Raw genomic sequence first — 22,410 nt, 5'->3', positions numbered from 1 at the left:
CCTGGGCAAGGTACTCAACTTCAATTAACCCCAGTTTCTTCATCTGCACAAAGGGAATAATACTGCGTCTCCCATGGGTGTGTGAAGACTGAGTGAGATAAACAGCATCACGTGCTCGGCAGGTGCACAGGCTTGGCAGGCGCACAGGCTCGGCAGGCGCGCGTGCTCGGCAGGTGCGCGGGCTCGGCAGGTGCACAGCACCTGAGGGACCCAACAGATGGTTCCAGCCATGCCCTAACCCCCCAAGAAAGGGCCCAGAAGACAATGCTTCTCTATACTAGAGCCTCCCAAATGGTGCGCCAGGGACAGCGATCCCCTCCGGCAGTCCAACAAACCTCCCTCGGGCTCTCACTCTCCTCCAGCTGACCCCAGCAAGCTGCTAAAAATAGTGTCATTTTCCACATGTGCCTGGATACGGAAGAGGCCAGAGTCATGCTCTCCACTCCCTTGGGTATGAAGGGAGAGGTCATGGGATTTGGATCTTGAGCTCCTCAGGGGCGGGGCTGGCATGGTCCGAACTTCCCCTGGCAACAGACCATGGTCGCCCCTCTCAGTCTGACCTGGAAGCCTCAGCTGTCACCCTGTACCTGGCTGCTCCGGTCCCTGCTTCTCAGGCTGGTCAATCTTGATGTACTCCTGAAAGCCGAACCTGCAGGAGGGAGGGAGGTGTGCACTGGCACCAGGTGCTCTGCGGGCTCAGCCCTGGCTCCGCTGGAAGTCTCAGCAGGAGTCTGACATTTTGCCCCAGACTAGAGTGGAGGAAGGAGGCTGGGTGAGCAGTGTGTGTGTGTGTGTGTGTGTGTGTGTGTAGGAAGGAGGCTGGGTGAGCGGTGTGTGTGTGTGTGTAGGAAGGAGGATGGGTGAGCGGTGTGTGTGTGTGTAGGAAGGAGGATGGGTGAGTGGTGTGTGTGTGTGTGTGTGTGTAGGAAGGAGGATGGGTGAGTGGTGTGTGTGTGTGTGTGTAGGAAGGAGGATGGGTGAGTGGTGTGTGTGTGTGTGTAGGAAGGAGGATGGGTGAGTGGTGTGTGTGTGTGTAGGAAGGAGGCTGGGTGAGCGGTGTGTGTGTGTGTGTGTGTGTGTGTGTGTGTAGGAAGGAGGATGGGTGAGTGGTGTGTGTGTGTGTGTGTGTGTGTGTGTGTGTGTAGGAAGGAGGATGGGTGAGTGGTGTGTGTGTGTGTGTGTGTGTGTGTGTGTGTGTAGGAAGGAGGATGGGTGAGTGGTGTGTGTGTGTGTGTGTGTGTGTGTGTGTGTAGGAAGGAGGATGGGTGAGTGGTGTGTGTGTGTGTGTGTAGGAAGGAGGATGGGTGAGTGGTGTGTGTGTGTGTGTAGGAAGGAGGATGGGTGAGTGGTGTGTGTGTGTGTAGGAAGGAGGCTGGGTGAGCGGTGTGTGTGTGTGTGTGTGTGTGTGTGTGTGTGTGTAGGAAGGAGGATGGGTGAGTGGTGTGTGTGTGTGTGTGTGTGTGTGTGTGTGTAGGAAGGAGGATGGGTGAGTGGTGTGTGTGTGTGTGTGTGTGTGTAGGAAGGAGGATGGGTGAGTGGTGTGTGTGTGTGTGTGTGTGTGTGTGTGTGTAGGAAGGAGGATGGGTGAGTGGTGTGTGTGTGTGTGTAGGAAGGAGGATGGGTGAGTGGTGTGTGTGTGTGTAGGAAGGAGGCTGGGTGAGCGGTGTGTGTGTGTGTGTGTGTGTGTGTGTGTAGGAAGGAGGATGGGTGAGTGGTGTGTGTGTGTGTGTGTGTGTGTGTGTGTGTGTGTAGGAAGGAGGATGGGTGAGTGGTGTGTGTGTGTGTGTAGGAAGGAGGATGGGTGAGTGGTGTGTGTGTGTGTGTGTGTGTGTGTGTGTGTGTAGGAAGGAGGATGGGTGAGTGGTGTGTGTGTGTGTGTAGGAAGGAGGCAGGGTGAGCGGGGTGTGTGTGTGTAGGAAAGAGGCTGGGTGAGTGGTGTGTGTGTGTGTGTGTAGGAAGGAGGCTGGGTGAGCGGTGTGTGTCTGTGTATGTGTGTGTATAGTACTCAGAAGAGCAAGAGCCAAAACTCGTTGGGCTGGGATGCCACCACGGCCACTCTGGTCCAGGCGCTCTCCTGGCTCCTGCAGAGCCTCCTGCAAAGCCACCTCCTTCCGCACTCAGTGTCTCTCACCTGTCTTGGTAGTAGGCGTTTTCCTGGTAGAAACATCTATTGTGGGTCTCCATGTGGCTCAGGCGGGTATAGTCATTGGGGTAAACAAAAGACAGATGAACCTGGAAGCGGAAAAATCAGCAGCAGGAGTCAGAGAGTGAGATCCTGGGAAGCCTGCCCCGCCTGGGATCACACAGGGCCGTGGGGGACCCGCCCTTGCCAGGGAGAGAAGGGCTGCTCTGAGCGCTCAATGAAACGTTTGGCGATGCGGATGGGGCTTTCATGCCACTCGTTATGCCAGCTCTCCTGGGCTCTGTGGACCAAATGCAACCCGAGTCAAGCCCCTGGTCCACATCTCTCCTGAACCAGCTCCCACCCCTCAGCTTCAGCCAAAACTATTCCTCCCTCTGCCACCTGAGCCTCTCCCGAAACCTCTGAGCCTTTACCTGTAACCTCCCACAGCCCTAGAACAAGCCCTCTTCTTATTTACTTCACTGCTTCCTTTGCCCTCCTTAAGCATAGCTTGTGGTCACCACCACCAAAGAACTTCTCAATTACACCCCAGCCATTCTCTGACCTGGCGATGCCTCCTGACCTCTTTCTTCTGCCCTCCAGCTCTTCCTTACAATCATCTCTAAATCTGGATGGACAGGAGAGCGGCCACTCTGCCCGTCTGGCTTCCACATGGGTTCCGGGTTCTTTAAAGCTAACTTCCCCTCCATAGTTCTTTTTCCCCCAGTGCCTGGTCTCTGGGTTTAGGAAGTCCTGCTGGCTGACTGGCTGGCGGGACTGACCAGGCAGGGTAGGATTGTGTGGTCCTTGGAGCAGGAAGCTAAGAAGCCTCAGCCAGGCTGCCTGGTATCACCACTGGGGCAGAGGTGGTGTGTGTGGGGGCCTGAGGCAGAGCACCCACGGGCAGGCTCTGATGGACAGACTATCTGGGGCAGTCCATCCGGGAGTGCAAGTTCTTCCCAGCCCAGACACCTGCGAGGCCGTCCTGTCTGGTGGGATGGGATGTCAGGAAGACGGGAAAGGCAGCCTCACCACCTCCCCTCCCAGTCGCAGGCAGCGATCCCTCTGCCAGCCCCGCTCGCCACGACCCAGGCAAGACTTACAAACCGGAGTCCCTGGTAGCGCTGCAGAGGGAGCCCATCCACCAGGTAGCTGGGTTTGTAGGGACAGTCAGGCAGGACGTGGCGGAGACGCGACTTGGGGATCAGAGGCACTGAGGACAGTGGAGGAAGAGGAATGAGGGTGAGGGTGGGCCCGGAAACTGGGGCTGAAGCTTCTGCCCTGAGTAGGGCCCTTTCTGGGTCCGCAAGGGGCAGCTGTGGTCTGCCGATGTCTGTGGCGGAGGCTGCCAGCCGGAGGCTGCCCCACGGACCTGGAGCAGGGCCGTTTGAGGGGCACCCTGGCAGCAGAGGACTCAGGACACAGCCCCAGGTTCAAGGCACAGTTTGACTTTAGAGTCACTGCAGGGATAGCCTCAATAGGGTCTAGAAACTTCTAAGAAGCCAGAAAGGCTCCTCCCTCATGCAGGACCAAAAACCGGATTTCCTCCCATGGGCGGCTGAACATCCCCTTAGCACCGGTTGTCATTTGTTTTGAGAGGGGTGAAGAGTAAAGAAACTTTGTCTTTTTTTTCTTTCTTTTTTTTTTTTTTTTGAGACAGGATCTCACTCTGTTGCCCAGGCCGGAGTGCAGTGGTTCAATCACAGCTCACTGCAGCCTCAACCTCCTGGGCTCAGGCAATCCTCCTGCCTCAGCCTCCCAAAGTGCCAGGATGACAGGAATGAGCCACCATGCCTGGCCATCTTTGCCATCTTTTAAAACGTAAACACTCCCAAGAGGAAAAACGCATGAGACTCTAACACTGTGCTGTCAACATATTTCTCTCCTTGGATGACAAGAGCTGGAAACCAGTAAGAGGCAGGGACACGTGAGATTGGGAAGGGATGTGTGGGGACTTCCGGGTTCTAATTCTATTTCTTCTTGTGGGTGGTGGTTCCACAAACGTTCGCTCTGTCATGACAGGCAGAACTGTAAAATTACACGTAAATATTTTTATACTTATTTACATACTCTCTTTTCTGTATGCATGTTCTATTTTATAAGGAAAATAAAAGGTACTACGGTGTTTGGGATACTGTGACGGGCCTCTTAAGTCTTCTCCACCACCAGCGGCGGACCTGGCAGTGCGGTGTCCCCAGACAGGACGCCAAGCGCTGGCCGAGGCCTTACCTCGATAGAGGGTGTCCCGGGGGTCAGGCCGAAGCATGTCCGCGGGCGGCTGCTCATCCCTGGGAAGAGCATTGGAGGAGCCCACGTGGCTGGCTGCTGTCTGTGGGATGTGGCCCACCTCATCCATCTGTAGGAACGTCTCATCTGGGCGCAGGGAGGAAAGAACAGCAGGAGGCTGTGGGGCCTGGAGCACAGCAACCCACTGCCCTTGAAGGGGAGGGAAGAGATGCAGACGGGGCTCCTGACTCCAGTGGCCTCTCTGGCTCCCACCACAGCGGTGGCTTCACGATTCATCTCCCTTCGGCCCCCTCTGCCAGTCCCATGGCTGACCCACATGACTGTGTCGTGTACTTGGAAAAAGACACCTCTTTTTGAAAATGTTGTTACTGCGGACTGCTAGAAATTTGTCATTATGTACGCCTCATTTATTGAACACTTACAGAGCACTTAATAAGAAGCCAGGCCCTGCTCTAAGAATATCCCAAATATTAACCCATCTAATCTCTAAAAGCACCACATGCCTTCCGTACTGCTGTGATTCCTAGTTTACAGATGAGGGACTTTGGCACAGAGAATCCAGCATCATACAATGGATGGGTGGCCAAGCTGAGTTTGAAGCCAGGTGATCTAGTTTCGGTGTCCAGGTTAAAGCAAGCCACAGAGAAGGGGGGTGGGGGGGCTGGCTGCTGCTTTGCTCTCTGTCTCCCGGGTTCATGCATCTGTCTACACCTGCCACGGAGGCCTATGGATGGCATGCTTTTCAGTGGGGCCTCTGGATGGGAGTCTGAGGAAATGATATGAAATGGAAAATGCCATTGAAGAAAGAGGTCACTTCCTGCACACTGAAGGCAGGTGAAAAGGTTTCCCCTGCCCTGGGTATGGCTTTGCAAGAACCATGGTTACCTCATCTGTAAAACAGGGTGTTGGACTGGCTCAGAGGTTTTTGTGTCTTGTTTTGTTTTGCTTTTGAGACAGGGTCTTGCTCTGTTGTCCAGGCTGGAGTGCAGTGATCCAATCACAGCTCACTGCAGCTTCAGATTCAAACTCCTGGGCTCAACTGATCCTTCCCAGTAGCTGTGACTACAGGCATGAGCCACTACATGTAGTTAATTTTTAAATTTTTTGTAGAGATGAGATCTCACTATGTTGTCTGGGCTGGTCTCGAACTCCTACCTTGGCCTCCCAAAGTGCTGGGATTACAGGTGTGAGCCACCACACCCAGCCTCAGAGTTTTTGAATCTGGTGTGAGCCTCATAGTTTTTGGACTCCCTTGAAGTTGTATTCAAAATGTTGTGTGTGGGTGGGTAGACAAAGGCATTTTTCTGAGGCAAGGGCTCAGAGAGCTTCTAGCAGGTTCTCAAAGGGGTCACTGACCCTGGGGAGTTAAGGACTCCTGGTCATAAGGTCCCACTCTTGTTCTTGACCCCTTCATACCCGTGTCCCAAGCATCTCAAGCTTCCCTCCTCCCCTCCACCCCTGCCAAATCCCCCAGGGTAGGCTGGCCCCACCTGGCCTCCATCTCCAGGGCAGGGCCAGAGCCTACTCACTTGTGAAGAGGGACAGGGAGAGGGAGTCAATGATGGTGAACTTGGCTCCAGGGTCGTTCCGTCGCCACTGGAAGAGAAGAGAGAGGGTAGATGCAGAAGGTGGGAGGTAGCTGGATTTCCAACAGGGGTCAAGGGACAAGGGGAGATGAGTGCCAGGAACTGAGCTGGGAGAGGCAGGAGCAGCAGGAAACTCACCGCAACTTCCACATGGTCGGTGCCCTCCTCATTCTGCTTGTGCAGCACCTCGAAGTAGTACCTGTGGGAAGCTGACAGGCTGGCAGGAGAGAGGGCAGGAAAGCAGAGCGCCGTCTCCATGGGCCCCGGGGTCGCGGCTCTGTCCCATCCCCTCCCAGCACCTTAAACTTCCTCATCCCTTCTCCTTGCTCTTAGAACCCCAGGAGTTCACTGCCTAGGTTCGAGCCCCCACTCTACCACTTGCTAACAGAGTGAGCTGTTTTCTCTTGGTGAGATGAGCATAATCAGAGTAACCACTCCACAGGATGACAGGAAGAACCCAAAGAACCGTAACAGAAGCCTTCAGAGCGCAGAGACTGTGGCAGATGCTGTTCTAAATGCTTTCGGTATCTGACCTCATGTAATCCTTGTTTGTAGAGGAGAACAGAGGCACAAAAGGCTTGGCTAGTTTGCCAGAGTCACCAGGCGATGAGTGGCAGAGGTGGGATTCCACGGCAGACCTGCCCCAGGGCCGCGCACTAGGTGCGGAGCTCCACACGGAGCGTCCACTCGCAGCCGGCACGCGAGCGCCCTCTGCAAGCGAGACTGTCTCCTTAAAATGTTTCAAAGCATTTTTATTGACACGTAATGCTTGTGCATATTTATGGGGTGCACACGGTGTTTTGTTGCATGCATAGGATGAGTAAGGATCAGGTCAGGGGATTTAGGATCCCATCACCCACCTCGAGCACTTGGCATTCTATGTTTTGGGAATATTCCAAATCCTTTTCTCCCGTTGTTGGGAAACATACAATACGTCGTTGTTACCACAGTCACCCTATTGTGCTGTCGAGCATCAGAGCGTGTTCCTTCCTTCTAGCTGTGTCCGCACCCCGCCTCTCCCCTCTCCCCGCCTCCCCCCCCACGCCACGTCCTTCCCAGCGTCAGCAACGCGTGCTCCTCCCGCCTGCGTCAGCGCGCGCGGGCCAGCAGGGGGCGCCCTGAGGCCGGGCCACGCGCCCTTCCCCGCCAGCGAAAGCGATTCGTCTCCCGGCCCGGCCGACCGAGGGGTCACCGCGGGCAGCTCCCCGCAGCCCGGGCAGAGCCGTGTCCAGGCTGCCGTCGGTGTGGAGAAAAGGGGAGCGCAAGGACTGGGAGCAAGGAGACCCGTTTTCCAGTCCCGGGGGTCACTGAACAGCTGTGCGGGCCGGGCGCGGTGGCTCACGCCTGTCATCCCAGCACTTTGGGAGGCCGAGGCGGGTGGATCACGAGGTCAGGAGATCAAGGCCATCCTGGCTAACACGGTGAAACCCCATCTCTACTAAAAATGCAAAAACTAGCCGGGCGTGGTGGCGGCGCCTGTGGTCCCAGCTACTCGGGAGGCTGAGGCAGGAGAATGGCGGGAACCCGGGAGGCGGAGCTTGCAGTGAGCTGAGATCCGGCCACTGCACTCCAGCCCGGGCTACAGAGCAAGACTCCGTCTCAAAAAAAAAAAAAAAAAAAAAAAAAAAAGCTGTGTGACCTGCAATGAGTCCCGGCCTTCCGGGCCTCAGTTTCCCCATCTGTGACATGAGGAAGGTGGGCCAGTGGGTGCTGAGCCAGAGACCCGGTTGCCTCGAACGCGTGGCGCAGGCGGCCGGGGGGCGGCCGGGGTACCCTGACCCTCACTCACCTCACCGGCTTGGAAATCTGGCTCCGAAATTTCCCAAACTCTCCAGGGGCCGTCCATTCCTTCCCAGTCTGGAGGCGTGGAAGGGAGAAGCGGAGGCAAGGAGGGACGCACAGAGAAAACAGGAGGCCCGAGGCGGTGAGTGGAGAGACCAGGAGGGAGAAGAAAGGAGAAAAGTGAGAAAAAGAGGGAGGAAGAGGAGCAAGAGGAGAGTGGTAGGAGAGAAAACAGGAAAGAGTGGAGGAAAGTGAGCGTTGCCCACGCAAGAGGCGCCCGCCTTGCTAGGAGGCCGGAGCAGAGCAGCCGGAGGGCCCCAGAGATGCTGCGGCCCCCACAGCCGGATCGCCGCGGCCTTTCCCCAGCCTCAGACTCGCTCCCCGCTCCTGCCCGTCCGCGCTCCCTGCCCCACTGCCCCTTACTCGTTACTCCCAACTCCTCCCTTTTCCCACTCCTCCTCCCCCTCCTTACTCCTCTTCCCCCCAACTCCCCTCCTCCCTACACCCCCGTTCTCCTCCCTCCTCCCCACTCCTTACTCCTCTTCCCCCTCCCCACTCCCCCTTCCTCTTTCTCTCCCTCCTCCTCCATCCTCCCCACTCCTTCCCACCTCCCCACTCCCCACTCGTTACTCCCAACTCCTCCTCCCCCTCCCTACTCCTCTTCCCCCAACTCCCCTCCTCCCTACACCCCCGTTCTCCTCCCTCCTCCCCACTCCTTACTCCTCCTCCCCCCAACTCCCCCTCCTCCCTACACCCCCGTTCTCCTTCCTCCTCCCCACTCCTTCCCACCTTTCCCTCCTCACTCCCCACTTTCCCACAACTCCCCACACCTAACTCCCAACTCCTCCCCACTCCTCACCTCACTCCTCCCCACTCCCCATGCCCCCCACTCGTTACTCCCAACTCCTCCCCACTCCTCTCACCTCCCCACTCCTCCCCACTCGTTACTCCCAACTCCTCCCTTTTTCCACTCCTCCTCCTCCCCTTTCCCCACTTACTCCTCTTCCCACCAACTCCCCCCTTCTCCCTACACTTCCGTTCTCCTCCCTCCTCCCCACTCCTTACTCCTCTTGCCCCCTCCCCACTCCTCCTTCCTCTTTCTCACTCCCTCCTCCCCACTCCTTCCCACTTTTCCCTCCTCACTCCCCTTTCCCACAACTCCTCCCCACTCCTCTCACCTCCCCACTCCCCACTCCTCCCCACTCCTCCCCACTTCACTCCTCCCCATTCCTCTCACCTCCCCACTCCTCACTTCTCCCCACTCCCCACTTCTCACTCCTCCCCATTCCTCTCACCTCCCCACTCCTCCCCACTCCTCTCACATCCCCACTCATCACTCCTCCCCACTCCTCACTCCTCCCCACTTCTCCCCACTCCTCACTCCTCCCCACTCCTTGCTCCTCCTCATTCCACTCACCTCCCCACTCCTCTCACCTCCCCACTCCTCACTCCTCCCCATCCTCAGTTTATCCCTTCGTAGAGGGGTAGGGGTGAGGGAGGAGACTTCTTTTCCACCCCTTCTTCCCTGCTATCACACCAGAGATGCTACGGTAATGAGCGGCTACTGGCAGACTCAATGAACAGGCCCCAGGAACAGATGGGAGGCCCCGGGGCTGAGCTGGCCCTACCTTGCCCACACTGGCCAGCAGCTGGAGGCCTGAGACCTGGTCATCGAGGCTCAGCCAGAACTCTGCGTTGTCATCTGCAGCAATGGCAAACTGGATCTTCCCTGGGCAGCGGGGAGAGTTTCCAGATGAGGGCAAGGAAGGCATCAGCATAAAAAGCTGGAGGCTTTTTTGAGTGTCTTAGCAATTAAATTCCCTTCAGGGCTGGATGCTGTGGCTTCCCTCTCTGTTAAGTGGGGGTCTCTACATCCTGGGAGACAGTGTGAAGATGGAAAAGACTTATAGAGAGAGATGAGCTGGTTCCAGGCTACAAACCAGGGAGCGAAGCAGCAGCCTGTGGGAGTTGGACAAGACCTCAATGTGACTCAATTTCCCCTCTCTCCCTGAGGGTGGACTAACAGGAAGTTAGTCCCATCTACCCGTAGCCTTGAGTTGTGTTCTTTGGGTCCCATGCAGCACTCTAGAGCAGGAAGAAGGATGGGTTTTGGGCTGGCCTCACCGTCAGTGAAAGGGTGCAGGTAGCCAAAGATGCGGAGGCCATAGTTGGTCCATCTGGGGGACACGGCCAGCTTCCTCAGGGTTGTGCGAATCTATGCCAAGAAAGGGGAAGGAAACAGTTACCCAGAAGAGGGAAGAAGAAGTCGGTCCACCCAGGGTTGGTGGGAAGACTAGGAGGGGACTATGACAGGACGGACCAGGGCTGTGGCTTGGTGAGTGGAGTGCAGGTTCAATTTCAGCTCCCATATGCCTCTTTGTCCAGGAGACTTGTACAGTGCACAACCAGCACAACTGTACATGGTGGCCCTGGGTATACTATATTGTGAGCCAGAGAGTCTGAAACGGAAATGATACAGAAGATGAAACTGAAAGAATCCCTAGGAAGGAAACAAGGGAACTATTATGGGCAGACAAAAAGAGAGCTCAAAAGATAAAGGAGAAAATATGGACCAGAAAAGAAGCAAGGAAAGACGCAAGACAGAAGTGGGCAGAGGAGGCAGGTGTGGAGGGAGGTGCGCACGGCAGCCCTCAGGCACTCACGTGGGGGTACAGCGGGAAATGCAGGTTCCTCCTGAGCTGCTGGATAGAGCTGCCACACCAGTCCTCAAACACGTGCAGGTTGGCATGGCCCCGGAACTGCAGGGTGGAGGCACAGTGGTGAGTGAGTGTGAGCACCCCATGCCCGCCCCAGCTCCTCCGCTCCAGGAGGCTGGGCAGAGAGGGGCCAGTGCTCCTCTCACTGTGCGGGTCCGGCCCACTCTATCCCATTCCTAGCCCAGCACCTGGCACTTCTTTCAGGAACCTGGTGCTGATGTTCACCCCACGGCCTGGCCTTGAGGACAAGGTCTGCTCTGGCCGTGCACGCACACGCACATACTCTCCCTGGTCCTCCCATGCAGGAAGGGGCTGGTTTTCATTCCTCAGGCAAGGGGGGCAACGGTTATGAGAGAATAGCTGAGAGGACAGGGAACTAGGAGGAGCCTGCTGGGGTCTCAGGGAAGACTTGCTCTCCTCCCCTCCCCGTCCCTGATGCCTGAGGAGAGGAAAGCTCCACAGCTGTCTGCCTGTGAAACCTTATCTACCCAGGGGTCTCCACGCTTCTGGCTCCCCTTGGGAAGCAGCTGGGAGGCACTGCAGGAGGGAGCTGGGGCCCATCTGGGCTTGCCAGCATCTCGGTCTTCCACAGCTCTCGGAGGCCTCCAAGACTCATTCTGAGCAAGCCGTTCCTGGGACAGCCTCGGGACAGTGCCAGTCGGGTCGGATCCCCTCTCTCCTCTGTAGGACCGGGCTTGGAGGCCCAGAGCAGAAGGCCCCCTCCCCAGAAAGGGCTAAGGCAGGATCCAGCACTCTGGGTGGGTGGCGGGGCTGGAAATTTGAGAGGAGAGGGGAACGTGGGGACTCTGTGCCAATCATCCTGACAGTGGGCCTCGGATCATCCCATGTCCTCCCCGCCCCCAAGGCTTCTGTCCAGGTTGTGGGAGGTGGGGCCTGATGACTCCCTACCAGTAGCCTGCCCTGGCCTCCTTGCCATGCCCACCAGATAGCAAAATCTGGACTGCCCTTAGGAACTAGGAGGGGACACCCAGATAAGAAGAAGTGGCGCAAGTTCGGCAAGAGATCTGTAGGAGGGAAGATGGGCAGGCGGGGAGAGGAGTGGGGCAGGGGTAAGTCCTCAACAGGAGTGCCCACGGTCCCAGGTGTGGCTGGGAGGGTGGGCGCAGCCTCTGGGGAACACTGCCCCAGCGCTGGATCCAGAGACACGGGAGAACCTGTCTCTCCCTGCCCTCCAGCAGTGTGGCGCTAACAGGGCACACTGGCCTGCTCCATGCTAGGAATGTGGGCCTTGGGAAGCAGCCATCACTCACAGAAACCGAAGTGGGGGACTGGAACGGGTGGGAGCGGGAATGTGGGCTGGGTAGGTGGGTGGTGGGTTAAAGCTTCAAGGAAGGAAAGAATGGGGACATTGTGCTACTTCAGGGGAAAATCTTCAAGTCCAGTTTATAAGACTCAGCTGTCTCCTCCAAAGGCCTCCTTCTGCCCCCTCCCTAGGAGATACGGATCCCAGGAGGGAGGGCAGCTGGGGAGGGCACGCCACCAGAGAAGCCTGTTGTGTTCAGCCTGGAGGATCGAGGCCACGGGGGACAGGACCGGGCAGGGAGAGGAGGGGCAGAGGGAGGCACTGGAGGCACCGGCTGGCCGCTCCTGCCTCACCTCAGGGTCTTTCTTGCCCGAGCAATGAGATCATCAGATGCCTCAGGCGGCCCCAGGCAGACAGGGTGGGAGTGTGGGAAGAGGAGCTACCTGCGCTAAGCCCAGGCCCTTACGCAGCATTAGGCCAGCCCTCACACCACGCTGCACCCACTCAGGCTGTAGGTGGGGGTCTCTGAGGGGCCACTGGGCACCCTCTTCCTCCCCGCCCCCCAAAGATTTGTGTCCCTCTGAGTTTTGGAGGCTTTGTATCTGGTGGGGACGTGGGACTCCAGCACACCAGCCCTGCCCTCTGCCCACTCGCTCCATTGTCCAGCAGTGAGTAAGGCCCAGGGAGGGGCACTGGTCACTCCAAGCGCCAGAGCATGTCCATGGCCAATGGTGGTTTTGAAACTTCCAAAGTTCCAAGTACAGGAGAAGGTATCTGTTGGAACCGTGTCATTTTAAGGGTGAGGACACTGAAGCTCAGAGAGGTAAAATGACTCCCCAAGGACACACAGCAAGTAACCGTTGGGGAAGGGGAGGGCATCATGCAGGGGTGTGGGTCACACAGGAATATCCACTGCCCCTGCCAGGCCCTCACTGGGCCGCAGCAGAGCCTCCACCTGGATCTCGGCTTCTCCCCCACACGGAGCCCCCACTGCCTCCAAAACAGTCGTTCCAAAGCTCGGATCTGACCAAGTCACTCTGCTGTTTGAAACCTCTGAAGCTTCCCGGAAGGCTTCAGAACCGAGCCTCGCCCAGCACACGGAGTCTGACCTACCTTTTCCGCCTCACCTCACACCACTCCCTGTCACACACCTTTGCTCCACCCACACCAAACCCCTGTCTTTGCCAACATCGTCCTGCTGTTTCACTTCTCCATGCTTTTACAAATGCGATTTCCTGATTGGAAGGCCCATTCATTTCTTCCTTACGTGGCAAACTCCCGCTCATCCTTCAAAGTTCTTCTCAAACAGTTCTCTCTGAGGCCTGCTATGACGTCCCCAGGCAGAGGGAACAGCTCCCTCCCCGGTGTTCCCTGCACATCCTAATTATTTAAATGAACAAACGCTTGGAGGAGCTATGCCCAGAACAGTTATGTTCCTCCATTCTACAAGCACTGAGTGTCTGCTCTGTACCCCTTCAAGATAAAAGAGAGGTGGTCCTCAAAGGAGGCAGACACGTAAACAAAAGGGTGTCACCTGCACCAGGGTATGAGGTATGAGGTTCAGAGGGGCACGAAGGCAGGAGCCGTCAGCCTCCTCCAGGAGCACTCGGAAGCGCCTCGGATGTGGGCACTGACTGACCCTCTGCTTCCGCTCTACCCTCTGCTACTCAACCAGAGGCAAACTCGCAAGACCAAGCATACCTGGCTAGTGGTTCAGTTTTAACTCACGGGGCAGTGGGGCCTCCCCCGGAGGAACACAGCAGGGTGATTAGGTCACCGGTTCCTGCACACCAGGAACTCGTATGTCCTGTTCAGAGTTTTGAGGTACTCCATCTATTTTATTTTATTTTATTTTATTTTATTTTATTTTTTCATTTTATATTTTTTATTTAATTTTATTTATTTTATTTAATTTTTATTTAATTTTATTTAATTTTATTTATTTTTTCATTTTATATTTTTTATTTTATTTTATTTTATTTTATTTTATTTTAAAGGTCAGGGCCTCACTCCACTGCCCGGGCTGGAGTGTAGTGGCACAATCATGGTTCTCGGCAGCCTCAAACTCCTGGCCTCAAGCAATCCTTTCTCCTCAGTTGCCCAAGTAGCTACAGGTGCACAGCACTACACCTGGCTAATTTTTTTATTTAGTAGAAATGGTGTTGTTGTCCATGGTGGTCTCAAACTTCTGGCCTCAAGCGATCCTCTCGCCTTGGCCTCCCAAAGTGCTGGCATTACAGGTGTGAGCCACCACACCCAGCCTTGAATTGTACACTTTAAATGGGTGAAATGTACGGTATGTGAATTACAGTTCCATAAAGCTTTTTTTAAAAAATAAATAAATAAATGAAAGGCCGAGAACAGGAAGGAGTCTGTATCACAGCTCTGTCCACAAAAGAGAGACATTGCCTCCTCAAAGCCTGTGTGAACAACCCATGAAAACTCTGATCTCACTTGCTTTGATCTGACTTTGTACTCACCAAATTTCTTTCTTGTAACTGTTTTGGGTTTTGGGAGTGGCCTGGCTGGCAGACACAGCATTTTGGTGAATGGAGCAGTGTATTTACCAAAACATGAACAGACTGTCACTGGGGTTTGTTAATGTAAGAGTGTCTTGGGATCCGTGTCGGTGTGAGAAGTTTTGAAACAGTCACTCCATGAAGCCCAGGCCCTTAGCCATCCAGTCTGATCAGTCGGCCTCTGGTGCACCAAGTCAAACGTCTGAGGCCGCTGAGTCTCCAGAGTGACTTCCGGCCTCAGAGACACTGGGCTGCCAGCCAAAGCCCGGGGCAGGGAAACAGTGAAAGAGGAAGCCATTGTCATCTTCCTCATCTCCTGCCCTTGCTCACCTTTACAGCAGGGCCCTGTACTAACTCTGTGACCCTGAGCTGACCTCTCTGGGCCATTATCTGGAAGAGGGACATCAGAACAGCCTGACAGCTCCTGGACACCAGCAGATGCTCAATAAATGACCTGTATTATTAACCTGGGAACTTCCTGCTGGCCAAGGACGGGCAAGGGGATGGGAACAGAAGTCCCCACGATGTGGAGAGACCGCGAGGCTGGGCTGGAAGCCAGTTGGCACCATTATGCAGCTGTGCGACTGCTGTGTTGTTTGGCCTCTCCAGGGCCTTCCTTCCTTATTCTCCTCATTGATAAAATAAAAGGATTGGATCAGTGAAGCCCTGAACATCCATGAAGACTGTAATGATGATTTTGTAAGCTATTTTTAATATTTAAAAATGGAAATCAGTCATTTACCACCAAAAGGCCATACACACTTACTAAAATAGCCAATATTTCTTTTTTTTTTTTTTTTTTGAGATGGGGGTCTCACGCTGTCACTCAGGCTGGAGTGCAGTGGCACAATCTCAGCTCACTGCAGCCTTAACTGCCTACACTCAAGCAATCCTCCCACCTCAGCCCCCCGCAAGTAGCTGGGACCATAGGCGTGCATCACCACGGCTAGCTTTTTTTTTTATTCTTATTTGTAGAGACAAGGTCTCACCATGTTGCCCAGGCTGATCTGGAACTCCTGGGCTCAAGCAATCCTCCCACCTTGGCTTCCCAAAGTTCTAGGATTCCAGGCTTCAGCCACCAAGCCCAGCCCAATTTTGATCACTATTTACTATTTGTTCGCTGTTTTTGTTTTATTATATGTTTATATATATGTTCTCGATTAGCAAAAACAAGTGGAGAAATTAGTTATTCAGGCGGGCGGATCATGAGGTCAGGAGATCGAGACCATCCTGGCTAACACGGTGAAACCCCGTCTCTACTAAAACTACAAAAAAAATTAGCCGGGCGTGGTGGCGGCGCCTGTAGTCCCAGCTACTCGGGAGGCTGAGGCAGGAGAATGGCGTAAACCTGGGAGGCGGAGCTTGCAGTGAGCTGGCCGAGATGGCACCACTGCATCCAGCCTGGGCGACAAAGCAAGACTCCATCCCCCCAAAAAAAAAACAAACCGAAAAAGGATCCGAGCTATCCTTAAAGGAGAGTAGGCTGGGTCACCAGACCAAATGATCTGTAAGGCAAGTTCTTTTCAAAGTACTATCTCCAGGTAGGGCGGGGCATAATTACCCGGTGATGTCATCTAGAGCAGGTGCCAGCATTGTACTCCATCCTCTCCCAGGGCTTTAGAAGGAGGCGGTTTCACCGTGTGGACAACTAACATCACATTCAGTACAATGCCGCCTCCTTCACTCTTGCCCCAGAGCAAGTGGGTGGAACTGAAACCACCCAGGCTGAAGAGCTCAGTCTATGAGGTGTGGATAAAGACAGTACTAGCCAGCACCACCCAGCCAAGAAAAGTCACCTGTGTCTGCAGGGCCTCAAGACTAAAGACACCGGGTTCTGCCGGGCGCGGTGGCTCAAGCCTGTAATCCCAGCACTTTGGGAGGCCGAGATGGGTGGATCACGAGATCAGGAGATCGAGACCATCCTGGCTAACACGGTGAAACCCCATCTCTACTAAAAATACAAAAAAATTAGCTGGGCGTGGTGGCGGCGCCTGTAGTCCCAGCTACTCGGGAGGCTGAGGCAGGAGAATGGCGTGAACCCAGGAGGCGGAGCTTGCAGTGAGCCGAGATAGTGCCACTGCACTCCAGCCTGGGCGACAGAGCAAGACTCCGCCTCAAAAAAAAAAAAAAAAGACACCGGGTTCTAAACAAGTTGTAAAATAGGAAACTCAAATTTAAAATTTTCATCCCCAAAGCACCGTGCTACTTGGAAATCTTGGCATAAGGATTTATTTACTCAAGGTAATCTCGTGTATGTTAATTAACTTCCGAGCCTCAGTTTCTTCACCAAAAGAAAAAGAATCTGGGGCCAAGCCTGTTAGCTCACGCCTGTAATCTCAGCACTGTGGGAGGCCAAGGCAGGAGGATCGCTTGAGGCCATGAGTTTGAGGTCAGCCTGGGCAATATAGTGGGACCCTGTCTCTACAAAAAGTATTTTAAAAAATTAGCCAGGCAGTGGTGGTACACCCCTGTAGTCCTAGCTACTCAGGAGTTCAAGGTGCAGTGAACTATGATTGTGCCACTGTGATTGTACACTCCAGCCTGGGAAACAGAGCAAGACCCTGTCTCTAAAAAATAAAAAATGAAAAGAAGAAACACCATCTATCAAAGCCTATAAAAATGAAAAGTATTATGATGGCTCTGATAGCCTTTATTCACATGGAACCGCTTCCTGTACAAGTTTTCCAAAGCAGTTTCCCAGTGCATGTTCCTCAGAGCATTTCTATGAAACCTAGAGCACTAGTTTCAGAGAGTACAACAGGCATTTCATGGAAAAAAGCAATTCAGTCCGAGACATGCTGAGCTAAACCAAGTTAAACAGATGGCTGCAGAACTTCCCATACTCTTTCATATGCTAATGTACATTTCCAGGAAGGCAAGGTAGTATATTACAGTTTTAAAAACGTATTTAACAATGGACTCTTTTCTTCATGGAATATCTTATGGGATTTAAGATAGTGGCCCAAGACAGACAGTTTGGGACGCTTATCTTGAAGACTGGGGATTGGCGTGGCCATGAAAGTCTTTTAGCTTTCGTGAGCCTTGTTTTCCCACCTATAAAATGAGGATAATGATACTGTTTCACAGGGTCGCAAAGCTGAGATGAGATGATCTGCAAAGCCTGCCGCGCAGTAGGCCTTTGGCAAATGTAAGTGTTCCTTCTCTAAAGAGAGAAATCGGGCCGGACGCGGTGGCTCAAGCCTGTAATTCCAGCACTTTGGGAGGCCAAGACAGGCGGATCACAAAGTCACAAAATCGAGACCATCCTGGCTAACATGATGAAACCCCATCTCTACTAAAAATACAAAAAAAAAACTAGCCGGGCGAGGTGGCGGGCACCTGTAGTCCCAGCTACTCGGGAGGCTGAGGCAGGAGAATGGCAGGAACCCGGGAGGCGGAGCTTGCAGTGAGCTGAGATCCGGCCACTGCACTCCAGCCTGGGCGGCAGAGCGAGACTCCGTCTCAAAAAAAAAAAAAAAAAAAAAAAGAGAGAGAGAAATCGAATCAACCTGGAACGCTTGGAGTGAGAAATTTTCATGAAACCGCTAAGCTGGATGCAGTCACACCCACCTGTAATCCCAGCTCGTCAGGAGGCTGAAGCTGGAGGATTGCTTGAGCCCAGGAGTTGGAGACTAGCCTGGCCAACATAGTGAGACCCTTTCTCTAAAAACAACAGCAACGAAAAACTAACTACATAAATAATTTTAAAAAATTTTAAATTCACTAGTAGAAAGTTTTCCGTGATCTCTGGAATTATCTGTAAAAACCATGTTTAGCTCTAGAAATGCCCTTACCTCCGAGAGCCAGGGGACAGGCTTGTTCCACTTCAAGTAGCTGCTGTTACTGCTCCCACCTTGGTCCATTTCATGGTCCTAGTGGAAGAATGAAGAATGAACTTGGTAGGAATATTAGGGTGAGAAACCACAGGCAGGACAGGGTTTAGGCCCCTTGGAAGTGCCCGTGGGGAAGCAGAGGGCCAGGAGGCACAGTGCCTGTTCCCAGGGGTGTCGGCTCAGAGCATGCCATTCACACCGTGTCCCTGGGAATGCGTCTCCGTAGTTTCATCAATGCACGCTCCTCCAGTTCCTTCACTTTTCTGAATTCTCTGTCTTCCCCATATGGGAAAAAGGTTTACCCTCATTAGGTCAGGACCCCTTGAGGGCAGGGACCTTGGCTCCCTCTTCCTCCTTATCCCCCAGATCTCTAGATTTGGGTTCCAACAAGGGGGAGCCCCTCAGGGACACCTCCAAACCCTCCCTATCGTGCAGGTCCACAGGCTCAGTTTGGTTGCGGTCCAGCTCTGGGATACATGTCTGTTCCAGGCTCAGCCTTGGGGCTCCTGACTGAATTACACCCCAGTTTCTCTCATCTGCCTCCTTAGGGACCGTCGGCTCAAGAAACACTACAGGGAAATGTTTCACTACAAGTCTATACATATCCCAGCTAAGGGCAGGGAGGGGTGTCCATCCACCTCGTCGCCTCTGATCTCAGCAGCAAGCACAGCATAGCCTGGCCCTCACCCGAGTGAGAGGCACCACATGCCACTGGTGATGGAGGTCACAGGCCCGGAGTGGTTCTGGCATGGGCAGACTGAACTAGGGCACAAGGGCAGACTCCAGAAAACCAGGCCCAGTGGCAGCCCCAGGCTTGGAGGAGGCTGGATGGACATCTCTATGGCTCAGCTAGGAGGTCCTGAGGCCAGACTAGGATTCTGGGGGCTGTTTCTCCTCTGCCTCTCCTCCCAGAGTAGTGGGGGTTACCCTTAAGGCAACTGGGCAGAGTACCTGAGGACCCTTGTTAAGGCCCCGGCAGGGACAGTGGACTGGACGGCCACCTACCTCGAGGCTCAGCCTCTGGGGATGGTAGAACTGGAGGTGCGGATCCACAGCTGGAATGTTCCTGCTGGCCAGAGCCTTGGCCAGTTCTCTCCAGCTGCCATATCCTGTGGGAGGGGATGAGAGGAGCCCTCAGGTCAGCGTAATCTGGAAACCTCATACATCTAAAAGATCTGGAAGGTTAAAGGAGGGATTCGTCTTCCCTTGTGCTTCTCACCTCTCTTCAGAGGGTGGGGGGGAAGAGGGCGGGGCTGGGGGCAGGAGATAGCTGCAGATTGGCCAAGGTCCAGAGGGCAGAGAGAGGAGATGAGCTTACATCCCATCAGCAGTCACCGCCTTCCAGAAACCAGAGAAGGAGCCAGTCCCGGTGAGCATGGACCACGGGCCTCCCACTACCGGCTCGTTCTCCCCCGGTTGCCTCTGGAGGCCAATTTCTCCCAAGAGCTGCTGTGGAGAGATGGTCGTGACAGGCGGTACACTCTTCCCTTCCTGCTCAGCTCCTGTGCCCTGAGCCCAGGGAACAGCAGGCGGTTACTAACGGCGGGGGAGCCCTTCCACTGATCACTGGGTTGCTGGATGGAGCCAGACCTGAGAGAGGCAGGAAGGGGTGGGCCTGGGATATGGTGTCTGTCAAACAAATTTATAAACCACTGGACGTACAAGATTAGAGGCCCTGCGACTACTGGCGTCATTGGGAGACTGCGTGTGGCTGATGCTGTTGGTGCCCTGAAGGCTCTGGGCCAGGTCGGCTTACACACATCTGGGAAGGCGAAAAGTCAAACCACGGCGAGAGAGAGGGAGGGAACAGGAAACTGGGGGTGCACATGCATTCACACCAAGTCAGGAGGCAAGGGCTGCACCAGGGTGAGGGCCGGGGAGCATCAGCCCGGCGGCCGGCCGCCACTGACACTCCCAAAGGCTGGGACTCCCGTCTGAAAGGAGATTGCTGGGCTTTGAATAAGCAGAACCAAACTACTGTTAGTCACAAACCAGAACCACAGACCACTGAAAGCTAGAAGAGGCTTTCGAGATCACCTCGTCCTCTCTTTGAGTGAGGAAAATGGGACCCAGACTGGTCAAATGGCTGATCAAGGCTCACTCAGCAAGTAGTGGCAAGGCTGAGACAAGGACCCCAGTGTGCAGGTGGATTTCCACCGAGCCTCCCCTTTCCCTCCAACAGCTTCACCATGATGTCCCCAGGATGCTGTGGTGAGCACTGCTTGGAAGGAATTAGCCTGACAGTCCCTGACCCCTGGGAGCCAAGAGTCGACAGTAGGGAGAAGTGTCACAGGAACCCCTATGTGAGCACCAGCAGAGACACAGACAGCCACGTGGACACGGACACAGACAGCCACGCGGACACAGACAGCCACACGGACACAGACAGCCACGTGGACATAGACACAGCCACACAGCCACAGAACACAGTCACACGGACACACAGACAGCCACGCGGACACAGACACAGACAGCCACGCGGAGACAGCCACGCGGACACAGACACAGACAGCCACGTGGACACAGACAGCCACGCAGACACAGACACAGCCACGTGGACACAGACACAGCCATGTGGACACAGACACAGTCAGCCACGTGGACACAGACAGCCACGCGGACACAGACACAGCCATGTGGACACAGACAGCCACGCGGACACAGACACAGCCACGTGGACACAGACAGCCACGCGGACACAGACACAGCCATGTGGACACAGACAGCCACGCGGACACAGACACATCCATGTGGACACAGCCACGCGGACACAGACACAGTCAGCCACGCGGACACAGACAGCCACGCGGACACAGACACAGCCATGTGGACACAGACAGCCACGCGGACACAGACACAGTCAGCCACACGGACACAGACACAGCCATGTGGACACAGCCACGCGGACACAGACACAGTCAGCCACGCGGACACAGACAGCCACGCGGACACAGACACAACCACGCGGACACAGACACAGCCACGCGGACACAGAACACAGCCACGCGGACACAGAACACAGACAGCCACGTGGACACAGCCACGCAGACACAGACACAGACAGCCACGCGGACACAGACAGCCATGCGGACACAGACACAGCCAGCCACGCGGACACAGATAGCCACGCGGACACGGACACAGACAGTCACGCGGACACGGACACAGCCAGCCACGCGGACACAGACAGCCACGCGGACACAGACACAGCCATGCGGACACGGACACAGCCAGCCACACGGACACAGACACAGACAGCCACGCAGACACAGACAGCCACACGGACACAGACACAGACAGCCACGCAGACACAGAGAGCCACGCGGACACAAACACAGCCACGCGGACACAGACACAGACAGCCACGTGGACACAGAACACAGCCACGCGGACACAGCCACGTGGACACAGACAGCCACGTGGGCACAGCCACACGGACACGGACACAGACAGCCATGTGGACACAGCCACGCGGACACAGACACAGACAGCCATGTGGACACACAGACAGCCATGTGGACACAGACAGCCATGTGGACACAGACAGCCACGCGGACACAGACACAGCCAGCCACGCGGACACAGCCACGTGGACACAGCCACGCGGACACAGACACAGCCACGTGGACACAGAACACAGACAGCCACGCGGACACAGAACACAGACAGCCACGCGGACACAGCCACGCAGACAGACACAGCCACGCAGGCACAGGCACAGAGAGCCACGCGGACACAGACACAGCCACGCGGACACAGCCACAGACAGCCACGTGGACACAGAACACAGCCACGCGGACACAGACAGCCACGTGGACACAGCCATACGGACACAGACAGCCACGTGGACACAGCCACGTGGACACAGACACAGACAGCCATGCAGACATGGATACAGACAGCCACGTGGACACAGACACAGACAGCCATGCGGACACAGACACAGACAGCCACGCGGACACAGAACACAGCCACGCGGACACAGAACACAGCCACGCGGACACAGAACACAGCCACGCGGACACAGACACAGACAGCCACGCAGACACAGAACACAGCCACGCGGACACAGACACAGACAGCCACGCGGACACAGAACACAGCCACGTGGACACAGCCAGCCACACAGACACGGACACAGACAGCCACGTGGACACAGACACAGACAGCCACGCAGACACAGAACACAGCCACGCAGACACAGCCAGCCACGCAGACACAGAACACAGCCACGCAGACACAGAACACAGCCACGCAGACACAGGCAGCCACGCGGACACAGACACAGAGCACCGCCCATGAACACGGGCCTCACTGAAGGGGGCCACCCACGCTGTGCA

At 55.2% G+C, this 22,410-nt stretch overlaps 1 protein-coding gene across 4 annotated transcripts in view; it reads right to left on the bottom strand.

Annotated features, from left to right (window-relative positions):
• The window catches only part of B4GALNT3 (beta-1,4-N-acetyl-galactosaminyltransferase 3), a 101,126-nt gene that overhangs the window by 10,273 nt on the left and 68,443 nt on the right, over positions 1–22,410 (bottom strand). For 3 of the 4 annotated variants that reach the window (XM_073020321.1, XM_073020319.1, XM_073020318.1), the window contains exons 2-13: positions 19,076–19,179; positions 18,032–18,109; positions 10,401–10,496; positions 9,862–9,952; positions 9,366–9,466; positions 7,745–7,812; positions 6,094–6,172; positions 5,899–5,965; positions 4,352–4,495; positions 3,226–3,335; positions 2,132–2,232; positions 588–649 (exon numbers count right to left, since the gene is read on the bottom strand). In XM_073020321.1, coding sequence (XP_072876422.1) covers positions 588–649; positions 2,132–2,232; positions 3,226–3,335; positions 4,352–4,495; positions 5,899–5,965; positions 6,094–6,172; positions 7,745–7,812; positions 9,366–9,466; positions 9,862–9,952; positions 10,401–10,496; positions 18,032–18,100 — 988 coding nt within the window. In that variant the 5' untranslated portion in view covers positions 18,101–18,109; positions 19,076–19,179. Of the gene's footprint in view, positions 1–587; positions 650–2,131; positions 2,233–3,225; positions 3,336–4,351; positions 4,496–5,898; positions 5,966–6,093; positions 6,173–7,744; positions 7,813–9,365; positions 9,467–9,861; positions 9,953–10,400; positions 10,497–17,807; positions 17,904–18,031; positions 18,110–19,075; positions 19,180–22,410 lie in introns of those variants that run through there. The other variant, XM_073020320.1, reaches the window with a different exon arrangement.

Source organism: Chlorocebus sabaeus, chromosome 11, assembly GCF_047675955.1.
Source record: "Chlorocebus sabaeus isolate Y175 chromosome 11, mChlSab1.0.hap1, whole genome shotgun sequence".
Lineage (NCBI taxonomy): Eukaryota > Metazoa > Chordata > Mammalia > Primates > Cercopithecidae > Chlorocebus > Chlorocebus sabaeus.
The sequence above is the reverse complement of the archived record's forward strand: the minus strand, read 5'-3'. Positions and strand labels throughout refer to the sequence as shown.